The sequence below is a fragment of the Bos taurus genome, chromosome 21 (genome assembly GCF_002263795.3).
Source record: "Bos taurus isolate L1 Dominette 01449 registration number 42190680 breed Hereford chromosome 21, ARS-UCD2.0, whole genome shotgun sequence".
Classification (NCBI taxonomy): Eukaryota; Metazoa; Chordata; class Mammalia; order Artiodactyla; family Bovidae; genus Bos; species Bos taurus.
In genome coordinates this window covers 32,239,427-32,255,146 of record NC_037348.1, presented here as the reverse complement: position 1 = coordinate 32,255,146, position 15,720 = coordinate 32,239,427, and the positions used below count along the sequence as shown (strand labels likewise).

Genomic DNA, 15,720 nt, shown 5'->3' with positions numbered 1-15,720 from the left:
GTGGGAATCCCTCAGGCAGATGATGGGAGAAGAGGCGCCTCAGTCAGAGAGATCCCCTGGATGGTAGGATTAGGGTGCTGGCTGCAGGGAGTTCAGTGTGGCAAAAGTAGGAGATAGGGGAGAAATCAGCCTAGTAAGGGAAGCCAGGCCAGGACTTTATCCTCTGGAGATAATGGGAAACCCCTAGGAAGTTTATTCGATTTTTTTTGAAAGATGGCTCTTGTGGCTACATAAAAGGTATATTTGAGGGAAATCACATGAGAGCTGGGGAGACCAGTTGGAAATCTTTGGTAGCAGACCAGCAAGTGATAATGGTAGCCATAGAGATGGAGAAAAGAGAATTTGAAAGCGTATGGGAACAAAATCAGTCGAAGCTGGTGATTAACAAGATGCAGGGAATGAGGTTGGAGGAGAAACCCAGAGTGAACTTGATAATTCATCTAGACGCTGGGGCAGATAACGGGGCCATTCACCAAAAGCGGGCATAATAGAACAGGAAATTTGGTGGGGAAAAGTTCGGGTTTGGTTATGTTGACTTTAAGGCATCTATCTATAGGTTGGGACATATATGGAGAGAAATCAAGTAGGCCCTTGTATAGATAAGTCTGAAGCTCATAGATAAGTTTGGATCGCAAATGTAGATGTGGAAGTCAGCAGTATATCACGATGGTTGAAGCCATGAGCTTCCTGAAGGGAGAGCGTCAATGAGAAAAGAGAGCAGACCCCTCAAACACCAGTATTTCAGGGAGCCTTTGGGAGGAAGGGTTGAGTAAGTAAGAACTGATAATGCCACTCCCCAGTCAACAACTGTGAACAGCCATCCAGTTTTGCCAGATGTCCACCTTCCCCCCTCCCCATCTTCCTACTTCATTGCCTTAAACTGAATCGGTACTGAAAGGGTGGAAAGTGTACTCCTTCATTACAGGTCCCGGGCATCGTGGGCATTCTGACAGTGTTCGACACGTTACCTTGTCTTCTCTGTCCCAGCTGCTTTTAGTGAGGCTTTGCATCAAAGGCCCCACAGTCTACTTTTTTAAAGTTAGCTATCTAGCTAGATTAAGATTATTATAACAAACATAAATGCTCTATAATGGCAAGTTTGCCTCAACGGTATGCAGAGAAGTTGCCAGGAGCAACACAGAAAATGAGGTCCTGCGTTGAAATGAACGTTTGGAATTAAACTTCCCAGGTTGTGTGTGGGGAATCCATTGTCAGCCCTGTTTCCCCACTAAGATCAGGCTTGTGTGAGGGTTATGGACTTTGACTCGGGTCTTAGAAGGTCTCAGAAGAGATTAACTTGGCTCTGATTCTGGAAGCATTTTTTTCCCCCATTTTCCAACAGGCGATTTGTCTGTGGTTAAGAAGTTCCCACTGTATCTGGGGGCTCTGGCCTGGTGCTTCAGGATGTCGTGTTCTCCAGACAGGAAGTCCCTGAGGAGCTGTCATGTACTTTTTTGAATGCTCAATTGATGGGAGTCAGTCTTTCTCCTCTCCTTCTCTGTTCTCACTCGTCTTGATTAACTCAGACAAGCACGTAGTTTCCCCCAGCCTCTTTTTTTGTGACAGTGTATTGTCCACGTTGGTGGGTGTGGAACCATCAGCTGACTGGCTCTCCTTTTTGATGTTCTTCTGGCTTTCTTTGGGAGAAGTAGCTTGTGAGAGGGCAAGCAGGCAAAGGTCAGTGTGCCCAGGATTGGTGTCCCCTCCTGCTTGTGCTCCCCACGCGAAGCCTTCCCTCTACATGAATTAGGCATTGCCACTTCCGTGGAACGGAGAACGTGTCCATAAAGAGACCGATAGCGTGTTTGGAGACTCAGCCTTCTCCAGCCTGGTTTTTTTTCTCTTGCTGCAGTTTCCATGCAGGTGACTTGTGGATCTTGATGTCGCAGCTCCCTCTAGTGTCACTGTGGCTCAGGCTCTCCTAGGGCTTTTCTTCCCATTCAGAAAATGTACCCAATACAGTCTGCCAAAATCGCCAGCATTTTAAATAGGTTTTCCCATACATAGTAAAAACAAATATGAGATGATTTCTCTCCCATTACAAAATGGAATCTTACATGAAGATATGGGACCATTCCAGCTCCAGTTTTGTTCCTATTTCAGAATTTTGTGGAGCCAAGGAGTCCTGTGGAAATCATTCTTCTAGGGGAGTGGAGGCTTCGGTTTCAGTTGAAGCCAGCTTGGGTTTCAGTTGAAGCCAGCTACCCTCTGTAAGGAAGGAATGTGAATTCCTTTCAAGAAAGGTAAATGAAAATGGGAGGCCAAGAAGTTACTCTGATCTCTGCAGCAGAGAAAATACTGAGTAAGAGAAGAAGGAAAAAACAAGCAGCAGGAAGACCCCTCTCCATTTGTTCTGGAAAGACTGGTTTGTTTTCTGAAATGACTTTTGAACTAGAAATTCATCTTCTGAAGCCAAGTCGTTTTGAGGTTTTTTTTAAACCAAAGGAGTCAAGTTATTAATATTTGAAAAATGGCTACTTTGTGGTGAATAGAATAATGTAACACTCCTACCTAAATTAACATCATTGCACCCTCCATAATAAGGATTTATGAGATACTCATCATATGAAAAACCCTGTTATGGACCTCTCCATAGGTCTGTGTTTTGGTTGTAACTGTTTTCTTAGTTATGAGCTAATTAAAAGCACTAGTATTTTGTTTTCTTCTTTCATACCCCAGCCTTCTCCCTTTTTCCTTTGCCCTTACAACTAGAGTGACCAGTTATTCTTCAGCCTGTCTCCATATTATAAGATGAAGAGATAGGAAGTGCCAGCTCCTCAGCGTGGCTCTCTAAACAGACTATTTTCCTTCAGAGCATCCAAAGTGACTGAACAATTTATCATTTCTTCTTCATAAATCACTTTGAACCTTTATCTCAAGTTGATCTGTGAAGCCAAACATAAATTCTTGTTGTAGTATCCATGTTCTTATCTACTCACAAAACTCTGAGATAGCTTCTAAAATTGTGTGTGGGGGTGTGTGTGTGGAGTATGTATAGATACAGTTAGAATAGAAGTAACAATTAGAATATCTTCTCTGTTTTTAATGGCAAGCCACGAGGTGGCAAGTTTTTTTTCTGTGCAACTTGGCACAGTGAAAAGTACAGTTTGGCTTAACAGTTCTCTTCCTTAGTCTTAGACTGGCCCATCTTAAATCAGAATATAGTGCTGATCTAGACTTGTTGGTCCGGGCTGACCTGGCATGGAGGTGGGAAACCTTAATAGTCCCTGTTTAGCCACCCTCTGCCAAACCTGTCATCAGAGAGCCTCACTGCTGGGGCATGTAGCTCTCAGACCCCAAAGAAAGATGACATTTTCTGTCTTGCTCTCTGAAAAAATGGGCTGCTGCTGCTGCTAAGTCACTTCAGTGGTGTCCAACTCTGTATGATCCCATAGACGGCAGCCCACCAGGCTCCCCCGTCCCTGGGATTCTCCAGGCAAGAACACTGGAGTAGGTTGCCATTTCCTTCTCCAATGCGTGAAAGTGAAAGTGAAGTCGCTCAGTCATGTCCTACTCTTCGAGACTCCATGGACTGCAGCCTACCAGGCTCCTCTGGTGTGTGGGATTTCCCAGGCAAAAGTAATGGAGTAGGGTGCCATTGCCTTCTCCAGAAAAAATGTGAGGATTCTATAATGCATCGCTTTTTAACATTTACAAGTTGTCATTGTTTTAGTCATTATGAATGTTACATTTGTACAGTTTAGTAGTTTACAGGGGTTTCCCTGATGACTCAGACAGTAAAGAATCCGCCTGCAATGAGGGAGACCTGGGTTTGATCCCTGGGTTGGGAAGATCCCCTGGAGGAGGGCATGGCAACCCACTCCAGTATTCTTGCCTGGAGAACCCCATGGACAGAGGAGCCTGGCGGACTACAGTCCATGGGGTCGCAAAGAGTCAGACACAACTGAGCGACTAAGCACAGGACAGCACAGCAGCAGTAGTTTACAATTATGCTGTGCCTACTTGATCTCATTTGATTCTCACACCTGCCCTATGAAGCAGGTTTCGGTATTCTTTATATTGTCTCTTTTACTTAGAAAGACTGGGACCCAAAGAAATTAAGAGAAATGACCAAGGTTACACAGCTGGTAGCGGGGCTAAATGCTAGGCCTTTCAAGTCCTTGGCAAGTTTCCCTTCTATAGGGTGACAGAGTTTAACTACAGTGTCATTCAGCCAAACTCAGTGGTATTTGACTGGCTTTTCAAAGGCTGAGGAGTTGGGACCTTTGAACTTCCATTCTAGTGGGCAATGTGATATTGAGCAAATTATTAAAACTGGAATGTGTCGTGTCCTAGATCTAACTCCCACACAACTACATGATGGCTAGTGTAAGGCTTTAAATGCCTAGTGACATATAAATATGAAATATTGCCAACGGCACAGTATAGAGAGAATTCATGTTGCGATTGATGAGCATCAGGATTATACATTATACTGCATGTGCTGAGACTTGGAAAGCTTTCCAAAGATAATGCTTTCTGAAAGATGTATGTTTGAACTTGAACTCAGCCTGGGGATATCTCTATTTCAAGACCAGAAGTTTGCATAAAGAAGAAATGCCAAAAACTGATGAAGTTCGTGGTAGAAGACAAAGAAACTTTTTTTCACATCTCTCTCTCATGTGTGCGTGTATGTGTGCTTGTGTGTGTGTGTGTGTGATTGACCACTGTAATAAATATGTATAAATACAATAAAAGAGAGAGGGATGTTCCTCTCCTTCAGACTCCTTTACCAGGACTCCTTTTTTCAAAGCATCTATTTTGATGGAAATCAGAGCCTGCTGCTTCCCAGAACCGAGCATCCATCAGCATCCTCCTAACAAAATGTACATTTTTCTTTGTAAATAGAGAAGGCCAGAAAAGCTTTTCCAAATTTGCTTTTCTGTGTCACCACAATAAACGAGCAAACTGTAGACACTGCAGAGCACCTGTTGCTGGGAGGCTTTGGTGTCTGTGAGGTGCAGCAGCGTGCTCCCGCCAAGGAGGAAAAGTGGCGAGTTTGTTCTTGGTTCCCAGGGTCGTGGAGGAGCTATCCGGACCAGGCTGTTACAATCTATGAATAGTGTCGGAGACTCAGCCTTCCGTTGTCAGCTTCTCATATCGTATCATGAGGATAATCCTTTTAGGGGTGATTTTTATTTATTTATTGCTTTTCTAACCCTTTAAGACTGGAAATACAATAGTTGTTTTAGGATGTAGAACTCTTGGCTAATGTTTTTGTTCAAAAAACTCTTCCTTGATCCATAACCACTTAATAAGATTCTTTTGAGAGGCCTTATTGCTTGAATATTGGCCTGTTAAGAGAAAATGTACACATGTCATTTTGAAGCATGGTTGTCTCGGTTTATGCTCAGCGGCGTCCTTGCTGGGTCGTATGGTAGTTCTGTTTTTAGTTTTTAAAGGACCTCCCTACTGTTCTCCACGGTGACTGTGTCAGTTTACATTCCCACCAACAGTGCAAGAGGGTTCTCTTTTCTTCACATCCTCTCTAGCATTTATTGTTTGTGTATCTTTTATCTACCCCAGCATTCAGTGTAGATAGCGTTGCAGCACTGTTTACAATAGCCAGGGCGTGGGAACAACCTAAGTGTCCAGTGACAGATGACTGGATAAAGAAGATGTGGTGCATATCTACAATGGAATATTACTCAGCCATAAAAAGGAACAGAGTTGGGTCATTTGTAGAGATGTGGATGGACCTAGAGTCTGCCATACAGAGTGAAGAAATCAGAAAGAAAAAAAGCAAATATTATATATTAACACATATATGTGGAATCTAGAAAAATGATATTGTTGTTTAGTCACTAAGTCACGTCCAGCTCTTTTGTGACCCCATTTGCTGTAGCCCACCAGGCTCCTCTATCCATGGGATTTCCCAGACAAGAATATTGGAGCAGATTGTCATTTCTTTCTCCAGGGGATCTTCCTGACCCAGGGATGAAACCCAGGTCTCTTGAATTGCCGGTGGATTCTTTACCACTGAGCCACCTGAGAAACAATAGAAAAATGATATAGATGAAACTATTTTCAGGGCAGGAATAGATACAGATATAGAAAACAGACATGTGGACACAGGGGGGAAAGGGACAGGTGGGACAAATTGGGAGTTAAGATTAACATATAATATACATTCAGTCATGTTTGACTCTTTGTAACCCCATGGGCTATAACCTGCCAGGGTCCTCTGTCCATGGAATTTTCCAGACAAGAATCCTGAGTGGGTAGCCATTCCCTTCTTCAGGGGATATTCCCAACCCAGGGATCAAACCTAGGTCTCCTGCATTGCAGGCAGTTTCTTTACTATCTGAGCCATGCTGCTGCTGCTGCTGCTAAGTCGCTTAAGTCGTGTCCGACTCTGTGTGACCCCATAGACCACAGCCCATTAGGCTCCTCTGTCCCTGGGATTCTCCAGGCAAGAATACTGGAGTGGGTTGCCATTTCCTTCTCCAATGCGTGAAAGTGAAGTCACTTAGTCGTGCCCGACTCTTAGTGACCCCGTGGATGGAGGAGCCTGATAGGCTCCAGTCCATGGGATTTTCCAGACAAGAGTACTGGAGTGGGGTGCCATTGCCTTCTCCGTCTGAGCCATGAGGGAAGTCCAATAATATACACTACTGTGTGTAAAATTAATAGCTAGTGGGAAGCTGCTACAAAGCACGGGGAGCTCAGCTCAGTGCTCTATGATGATCTAGAAGGGTGGGATAGAGGGACTGGGGGGAGGGAGGTCCAACAGGGAGGGGACATATGTATATATACAGCTGATTCACTTCATTGTACAGCAAAAATTAATACACCATTGTAAAGCATTAATTTTTTTTTTTTAATGAAATGAACCACCAGTGACTCAAATGGAGGAAAATAGGCAAAGGATATGAAGAAATAGGGATCTTCCCTCATAGCTCAGTTGGTAAAGAATCCGCCTGCAATGCAGGAGACCTGGGTTCAATCCCAGGGTTGGGAAGAACCTCTGGAGAAGGGAAAGGCTACCCAATCCAGTGTGCTGGCCTGGAAAATTCCATGGACTGTATAGTCCATGGTGTCGCAAAGAGTCAGACACGACTGAGCAACTTTCACTTCACTTCACTTCATGAAGAAACAGTTAATGGTAATGAAAAGGGGGAAATTGCAGTGGACCCTTAAAGATGTGACGAGGTGCTCAATAACTCATTAAAAATAGTATCTCCAAAGATACTTTTCTTCACTTATCAGATCAGCAGAGGTAAAGCTTGTAAACATGATACGCTGGCAAGAACAGGACGAGAACAAGCATCCCCCCCTCCGCCCACCCCCACCCCCCTGCACCACTGCTGATGTGTAAACTGACTCAACTTGATAGAGGCAATTTGGTAACATTTATCAAACATCTAAATACAGATGAGGTATTTATACAATACCTAAATACAAAGGGGTTTGACTTAGCACTTCCCCTTCTGGAAACTTATCCTACAGGTATCCTCATACACAAGCAATATGGGGCTGTATAAGGCTTTTCACTGCAACATTGTCTGTGGCTGGAAAGGACCTGAAGGTCTGCCAGTAGAGAGGGGTAACTGAACTCTTCTTGTATGTCCATTGGAATACACTGGAATGTATGTAGCTATAAAAAATTAAAAAAAATTAAAAAACTATTAATAGTATGCTGTCTATGCAACAGTTTCAAGACATGTTGTTAAGTCATAAAACCTGGGTACAGATTATTGTTCAAAAAAAAGAGAGAGAGAAAATATAAAACCTAGACTTCTGCCACTGAAATGCTGGTTTTGCTCCAACTAGATGAGACCAACGATTCTCTCAAACTTTCTTCTTTACCCTGCCCATGACCCATGAGTGCCTGAGTTGTGACCACCACAATGACACTCACTGAAAAGTTAGGAAGACTCATAGTTTACCTGGTCAATTCTATGTCAGTCTCCTGACCAGTGATATAAGGTATTCTGGCCTATGTTATAAGCTATTTATTGAGCTGCTGTGTAAGTCTGGGCTATAAAACTCCACAGAAAGAAAGCATAAATGGAAAATGACTTTTTGTTTTTCACTTTTCTAGATGAGGGGCAAGATAGAGTGGAAGGAGGAATCTGGTGTCGGGCAGACTTAGGTTTACAAACTAGTGGCCCTGTGTTTGTGTTTTTTGGTTTTGTTTTTTAAATTCTTAAGTCCTCAGCCTACTTTGGGCTTCCCAGATGGCTCAGCAGTAAAGAATCTGCCTGCAATGCAGGAGACTCAGGTTTGATCCCTGTGTTGGGAAGATCCCCTGGAGAAGGAAATGGCAACCCACTCCAGTATTCTTGCCTGGATAATTCCATAGACAGAGGAGCCTGGCAGGCTACAGTCCATGGAGTCATAAAGAGTTGGATATGACTGGGCAACTGACCATGCACACACACACAGCCTACTTTAAAGAGTCAGTGTAAGGACTAGAGGGCTTCCCTGTTGGCTCAGCGCTAAAGAGTCCACCTGCAATGCAGTAGCTGCAGGAGAGGCAAGTTTGATCCTTGGGTGGGGAAGATTCCCTGGAGGAGGGCATGGCAACCCACTCCAGTATTCTTTCCTGGAGAATCCCATGAACAGAGGAGCCTGGTGGGCTACAGTCCATAGGGTCGCAAAGATTCGGACACAACTGAAGCGACTTAGCACACACGCACACATAAGGACTAGAGATAATACACATGATGGGTTAAGCATGAAGACACTGTTTCTTGTCACTCAACACAGGGTCACCAAAACCCTTTCTGCCTCACTGCAGCACTGTTGCTCTCGCTACCCCAGACATCTTCTAGTTAACCCCTCTTCACAAATCATGAGCCTTGTTAAATGATAGTGTGCATTTTAAATTGTGTTCTTTGCTTTCTTCCTTCAGATCTGTAAGAGCAAAGCTAAAGAATCGCAGCAATATTATCACAGCTTGGCTATCCGGCAGAGTCTGGCTGTCCACTTTAACATCCAGCAGGACTGTGGTCACTTCCTTGCTGAAGTTCCTAAGCGCCTGCTTCCCTGGGAGGATCCCGACGCTGCCGAAGAGGAAGAGGATGGCATGGAAGCAACGGAAGAGGTGAAAGGAGAAGCTGATGGGAAGGGCCCAGACCTGGGCTCCGAAGCAGAGTCGTCCCACAAAGAAAGCCAGGCAGCCGTCAGCAGGAAGCAGAGAAGCCACGTTGTGGTCATCACCAGAGAGGTTCCCTGTCTCACAGTGGCCGACTTCGTGCGAGACTCCCTGGCACAGCATGGGAAAAGCCCGGATGCATACGAGAGGCAAGTGTGTCTGCTGCTTCTGCAGCTGTGCTCGGGCCTGGAGCACCTCAAACCCTACCACGTCACCCACTGCGATCTGCGTCTGGAGAACCTGCTGCTCGTCCACTACCAGCCGGGGGGGCCCACTCAAGGCCTGGGGCCTGCAGAACCCAGCCCCACCCCGTCCTGTCCCACGAGGCTCATCGTCAGCAACTTCTCCCAGGCCAAGCAGAAGAGCCATTTGGTAGATCCTGAGATCCTCCGGGATCAGTCCCGACTCGCCCCAGAGATCATCACAGCCACACAATATAAAAAGTGCGATGAGTTCCAGACAGGCATCCTCATCTACGAGATGCTGCACCTGCCCAACCCTTTTGATGAGAACCCAGAGCTGAAGGAGAAGGAGTACACTCGGGCTGACCTGCCCCGCATCCCGCTCCGCTCCCCCTATTCCCGGGGCCTGCAGCAGCTGGCCAGCTGCCTCCTAAATCCCAACCCTTCTGAGCGGATCCTCATTTCAGATGCCAAAGGCATCCTCCAGTGTCTGCTCTGGGGCCCCCGGGAAGATCTCTTCCAGACTTTCACCGCCTCCCCCAGCCCCGCTCACAGGAACACCCTGCTCCAGAACTGGCTGGACATCAAGCGCACACTGCTCATGATCAAGTTTGCCGAGAAGTCCCTGGACCGGGAGGGTGGCGTCACCCTGGAGGACTGGCTTTGTGCTCAGTATCTGGCTTTTGCCACTCCAGACTCTCTCAGCTGTGTGGTGAGAATCCTGCAGCCCCGTTAATAGGTCCCAGTCACTGGTCTTACTTCATGTGTCACCTTCTTCAAGTTGCCCACACACTTCCCCTTCCTGGTACTCATATAGAATTCAAGGAAAGAGGAGAGACAAGCCTTCCACCCCCATCCAAGTCCAGTGAGTCGCTGAGTCCATCTTAACATTAGGGAAAGTCAGCCGCTCAAATGTGCAGCTGCCATTCATGGGAACACTTTCCGCCCCAACTGTCCCTAAGTGCAGGAAATATGAAGATGCATCCTTGAAGGGACAGCTCCTCTGGTTTGAACTCCATGAGCTGGGTCCAGTTCCTCCAGAACTCTGAGTATCACCTGTCTTTTTAACACCGTGTGTTTATTCTCACTAGCAATAGACAGATTTAACCAGTACTTACCATCATCTACTAAACTTTCACAACAGACTCTTCTCCTTTAAAGGATCAATAATGGGCTCTCTTACCAGGCAGAACTGCCATCCTTAGCATCAGCCCAGTTTTGGTTCTGGGAATTACATCCTTTGTTCTCGCAGATGGTAGAAGGACAAGGAGAGAGAATCCATCCTTAGGGTCATGCACCCATTTGGTTTCCATTATCAGTAAGTGTGCACACTGTATGGAGGACAGCCCTAAGTCTCCCCTTGTGCTGCCACTGCCTGAATCTCCTTCACCTCGGTTCTGTCCCCACTTGCCAGTGAAGTTTGGGTTTATCAGCCCATGACAGAGCTGACCCAAGGTGGTGTCACCAGGACCCCAGCAGGGCAGAGTGCAGTTCAGACCTTACAAATAACTGGCAGGACCCAAGGAGATGGTGTTCCTGCACGTGCAGTTCTCTAGGGGCCATCAGGGGAACAGAGTTTAAAGGACCGTTCTTTGATTACTGTCAGACCTGTCAGCGTTGGCAACCAGGGCTACCGGTACCCAGATCACAGTTTTCCCCTGAGCCGTAATTGGCCAGCCTCCTTCTACCAGCAGCCAGTGTTAACTAGTCTACCAAATGCTGTAGACAACAGCTCTGCATGGAAATGGCTGTCCATTGAGCCGTAACATCTCCCTCAAGGGCACGGTGTGGCTGGCTATTAGGATGGCCAGAAGGCAGAGGAAGGGGAGAAGGCCACTGATGAGAGCGCTGACCTCCACCTCGCAATGCCCACATTGTCTAGAGAGGCTGCCTCCGAGCTGCACAGGCACATTGCTCCCGGTGACTCAGAAACAGCACTGAGGGCAGTTCATCAGGAGTCTGGATTGCCGAGGTGGGTGCCGAGAGCACCCTGCCTGGGGTCTGTGCACCACTCCTACGGATACATGTGCAATTTTTGTATGTATTTTTTTTAGCTGTATATACAGTGTTTATGTTGCAACTTCACCTGAAGCAATATCCACAGAAACCCTCCCCTTCTTCCCTTGGCACATATTTGCGCTGAGATGAGTGTCCCTTCCACCCCCACCCAGTGTGTGTGTGTGTGTGTGTGTGTGTGTGTGTTATTCAAAACTGTGAGTATCTGTTCTGTTTACTTCAACTTTGGAATCCCAAGAGTCACTCAGACAGAGTGAGTGTGTGTACACGTGTATACCCGTGTGTGTGCACATGCCCGCTGGAAGCAGAGGCCAGGCCTCTGGGGGAGCAACCTGTGGCAGGGTTGATAGACACATCCTCTGCCTGGTAGGCAAGACGGCCCCGGGCCCTGCATCAGCCGGTGCAGAGCTTGTTAAAGCCAAGCCTGATTGTGCAGTATTATTTAGATAGCACGTTAGTGGCCTTTTGGTAATTTCTAAACTTTTAACATTATTAACCACCTTTCATGTGATTCACCTATATCAAAGAGGATCAAGAAAGGAGAAGAATGTATTTTATTGTGCTCTTCTTTGCTTCATTTTCTTCTTTTTTAAGTGAATGGGAGCCGTGAGGCCCATCTGGAGGATTCCCCTGTCCTCCCGGCCAGCAGTTCAGGACTTCCAGGGAAGAGAGCTGGTCGGCCCACACAGAGTCTTGTCTCCTCTGTGTAGGAGAGTCTTGTCTCCTCCTCCTCCTCCTCCAGAGTGCAAGGCTCTGCCCCTAGGAACGGCCGCAGGATGGGCGCGCCGCTGCAGGCCAGCACTCTGCGCTCTCTCGGTGTCCTGCAACCTGGCCCCACTTTGCCTAGCAGGCTTTAGTAGGTTGCCCTTAGCTAACCCACGTGCACATAACCCCCTTCCCAGTTATACACTGAAGTGGCAGCGCACAGACCACTACCCTGTCAGCCAGCACGCCCCCTTAGCAGCCTGCTCTCCACGGTTTGCACATTGAGACGCTTTCTCAGTGTCACTCTCATGCTGCCTTGCCCGTGTGAATTTGAATGTTGACCATTTAGTGCAGTTTCATATTTAATGAAGAATGTTTCCTGGTCCCTTTATTGCTTTTCTAGGTATCCTTCACCACCACCACCCTCCTTTTTTCCTCCTGTTTCTGTTTTGACTTGGATCCAGTCTTCTTCATTTTAACTCGATAGTATTATAAGCACGGACACCCTCCACTACCATTATCTTATAGCACTGGCAAACCGAGCACCTTTTCACATTAGCTGTGTTTAGTACTGTTTTCATAGTCGGAAGTGTTAAGGGCAAAAGATGAATGCCAGCTAGTCAGGAAGGGACTCGGGCTGCTCTGAGATGGGTGGCTAGATTAATAGTTCTCTGAGTGAGGGCCAAAGGACGTAAGGTGGGGAAGGACGAAAGTGTTACAGGTGAGAATGGAATAGGCAAGATAACCCTATTTCTAGGCAAGAGGTATTGTCAGATGGTCCTCCAAATATTTTTCCAAAATGATGAAATTCAGTCTCATATTAACACAAATATTTTGCATCTCCATTTTAATTGTAGCAGAAACTTTGAATTCATTCATCAACTGCAAAGAAATCCTGCCCTCAGACACGGACATACATATTTATACATATTTTATATATATATATATATATATGAGTTTTGAATTGTGACTAGTATAGCACTTTAAATTTTCTCAAGTAACATCAAGTTATTGTCTTCAATACAGATTGGATTTTTTCTCTTCTTTTGAAGTCTGTACTATAGATTCTTCCATGTATATTGAGAATTTGAACAATTAAGCCGCTATTGGAACTTTTCCTTAAGCCACACGAGCAAGAATAATATCTCGTACACTTTTAGGTAAACAGGACAATGGCTGGAGTAGCCAAGACCAAGACTGAATGTACAGCAGAGTGCCTTGTTAGCGTGCTAACCTCGTCTGGGAGGAAAGGAATTAGATGTTCCACAGGAAGGCAGGGGGCTGTGAAAGGGCTCCCTTGCTCGCCTGAGGAGAGCCCTTGGTGCACTAGCATGATGCCAAGGAGCTGATTCATCAAGAATAACAGCAAGATGGTGGAAAGAGCAGTTGCAACCCATGGCATCAACAACAAAATAATGGTAAAGGACGCCCACTGACCCACAGGCTAAGTCAGAACTGGAAGCCAGGAATATGGCAGTGGGTTTTAAGTTTTGCCCTCAGAAGTAAACCAGCTGAGATAGACAGGGGAGCACAGCACTCACATTCCCTAATCGACTGATGTTGAGGGCCCAGAAGTGAAATCTGTTGGTTAGAATTTTAAGGGTCTGAGTAGCCTTTCACTGTCACTGGGGGCCAGTTGTGCTCCCAAACTCAGTCCCAGTTTGTGAACTTAGAAAACTCTAAACCAAGAGATCTGAGCCTCTGGAAATATTAATGATAATCCTGGGAATTAGACTACTTAAAATTGTATTTTAAAGTCTCTAGCATTATAAAATATCCATGAAAGATCTTTGGGGCCTACTAAACAGTAGGGCATAGAAGGATTGCAGTCCACTTCCCACATTCGAATTAAGAATACTTTGGTGCTAGGAAATTACCTGACTTAGTTTTGCTGATAGGAGTTTTCCCTAGATGTTACCAGCAGTGATCTGAAAGAAAATATGGGTTAGTTCCAGAAATTGGGATGGGCAGGGAGTAACTTGACTTCCTGGGCTAACTCTGACATGGTTTTTTTATTCCCCTTACTAGTTGACAAGAAGTAAAAATTCTGGTTCAGCCTAATGAGTGAACAGGATGGCTGCCCGTGAAAGCAGGTGGCTAGTTTTACCTCATTGAAGCCCATATTCTCAAAGGCCCAAAGTGCTGTGCCAAGAAAATCCAAGTGCCACTGTTGCTGCAGTGTGTGCTGCAGCCTGTGCTGACGGCAGCACCAAACGGGGTTCCACGGACCAAACCGACGCCATTAGGGAGGCCACGAGTGGTGCCGTGCAGGATGCTAGACAGAGATTATACCAAAGAAACCAAGCCTCTTTGTCCTGATGTTTTTTAGGTGATGAGGCTGTTATGACAGACGCCATGGGAAGAGAATTCACATGCATTCCCACATCCAGGTATTCCACTGATCAAGTAAACCATCCTCAAAAAAGCACCTATTTTTTTAAAAACAAGTCCATTTTGTGTATTGGGGTGGGGGGTGGGGAAGATGATGCTAAGGAAAACCTTGGGCAGATTATAAATTCCCCAGCATTTCAGGAGAAAGAACTATCCCCTCTCCCATTGACATGATTGTGACAATCACCCAAACTTCAGCTTGGGAACATCATATCCCTGTAATACTGAAAGCTGAGGTGTTTTTTGTTGTTTTTTTTTTTAAAGAGATGTGGTAGTTTCAATAGGTTTGTTTAAAAAAAAAAAAAACTCTTGGGAAATTTCTTTTTAAAAATCTAGTATTTTTTATAAACCGAGGTGTTCACCACTCATCATCACCACCATTTAATATAAGTGCCCAGAAAGTACAAGGTGCTATACAGCTGTTAAACACCCTCTCTCCGCAGCTGTTTGAAATTAGAGTAGGTTCCTGCGTCAGCCACTGCAGAAGCTTTTCCCCTTTTACCCGGGCGGGCTGCAGGGGCTTGCATCCGGGACCTCCCGTCAGGTGTTTCCCACGCCGCAGCGTTTATTCCAGCTTCTCACTTTTCCGCATCCATTTGCCTCCACTTTTATTTTTTAAATCAAGGAAGTTTCAGGGAATCAGAAGAGGTCGGACATTTTTTAACCTAGCAGAAGTACAGAGTCATATATTTTGCTACAAATATTATATTATGGAAAATCCACTTTGCCCGTGTAGTGTGTGGAAAGTGTGTGTGTCCGCGCTCCCGATAACTTGAATGTTGAACCAGCCCTATGGCTTCAGGGTAGCATTTTTGAAAGATAAACCACACTGCTTCAGGAAACGCTCCAAATAACTACTTGGTTATCCCTTCCCTTAGCAGTTTTAAAAGGTGTTACATGCGAACACACCGGGACAGGATTTTTCTGTTGATACGCCGGGCATTTTGGTATGAGATGAGGGCAGAAGCAAGGTCTTGTCCTTCTCAGTGATTTGAATCATGGCAGTCCTCATTCCGCTCTCTCTTTCATTCCCCACTGGCTCTGCCCATGCTCGCTTTTTGAAAATCTTGTTTCTTTTGTTCTTTCCTGGAGCCTCACCTCTCTACTTAACATACTTTAGAGTTGTAGAAACCTATCAACGAAAGGTCCCCTCTGTCACCAGGTGGCGCCGCCCTTTGGTTTGCTGTGGTACTTTGCTGTGTTCTCTGTGGCATCATGTTACTGTGTAAATAAATTCATTTTCATATCCAGTAAAAGCAGACAAGCTCTTGTCTTTTCAGCTTCTCTCCACACTGACGTGCGACGGACATGGTTACATCTTAACTC

At 45.7% G+C, this 15,720-nt stretch overlaps 1 protein-coding gene across 16 annotated transcripts in view; it reads left to right on the top strand.

Annotated features, from left to right (window-relative positions):
• The window catches only part of PEAK1 (pseudopodium enriched atypical kinase 1), a 315,088-nt gene extending 299,438 nt beyond the window's left edge, over positions 1-15,650 (top strand). For all 16 annotated transcript variants that reach the window (XM_003587568.6, XM_024982037.2, XM_005222004.5 and 13 more), the window contains one exon: positions 8,858-15,650. In XM_003587568.6, the coding sequence (XP_003587616.2) occupies positions 8,858-10,018 (1,161 nt within the window). In that variant the 3' untranslated portion in view covers positions 10,019-15,650. The remainder of the gene's footprint in view (positions 1-8,857) is intronic.
• Positions 15,651-15,720: the final 70 nt, after the last annotated feature.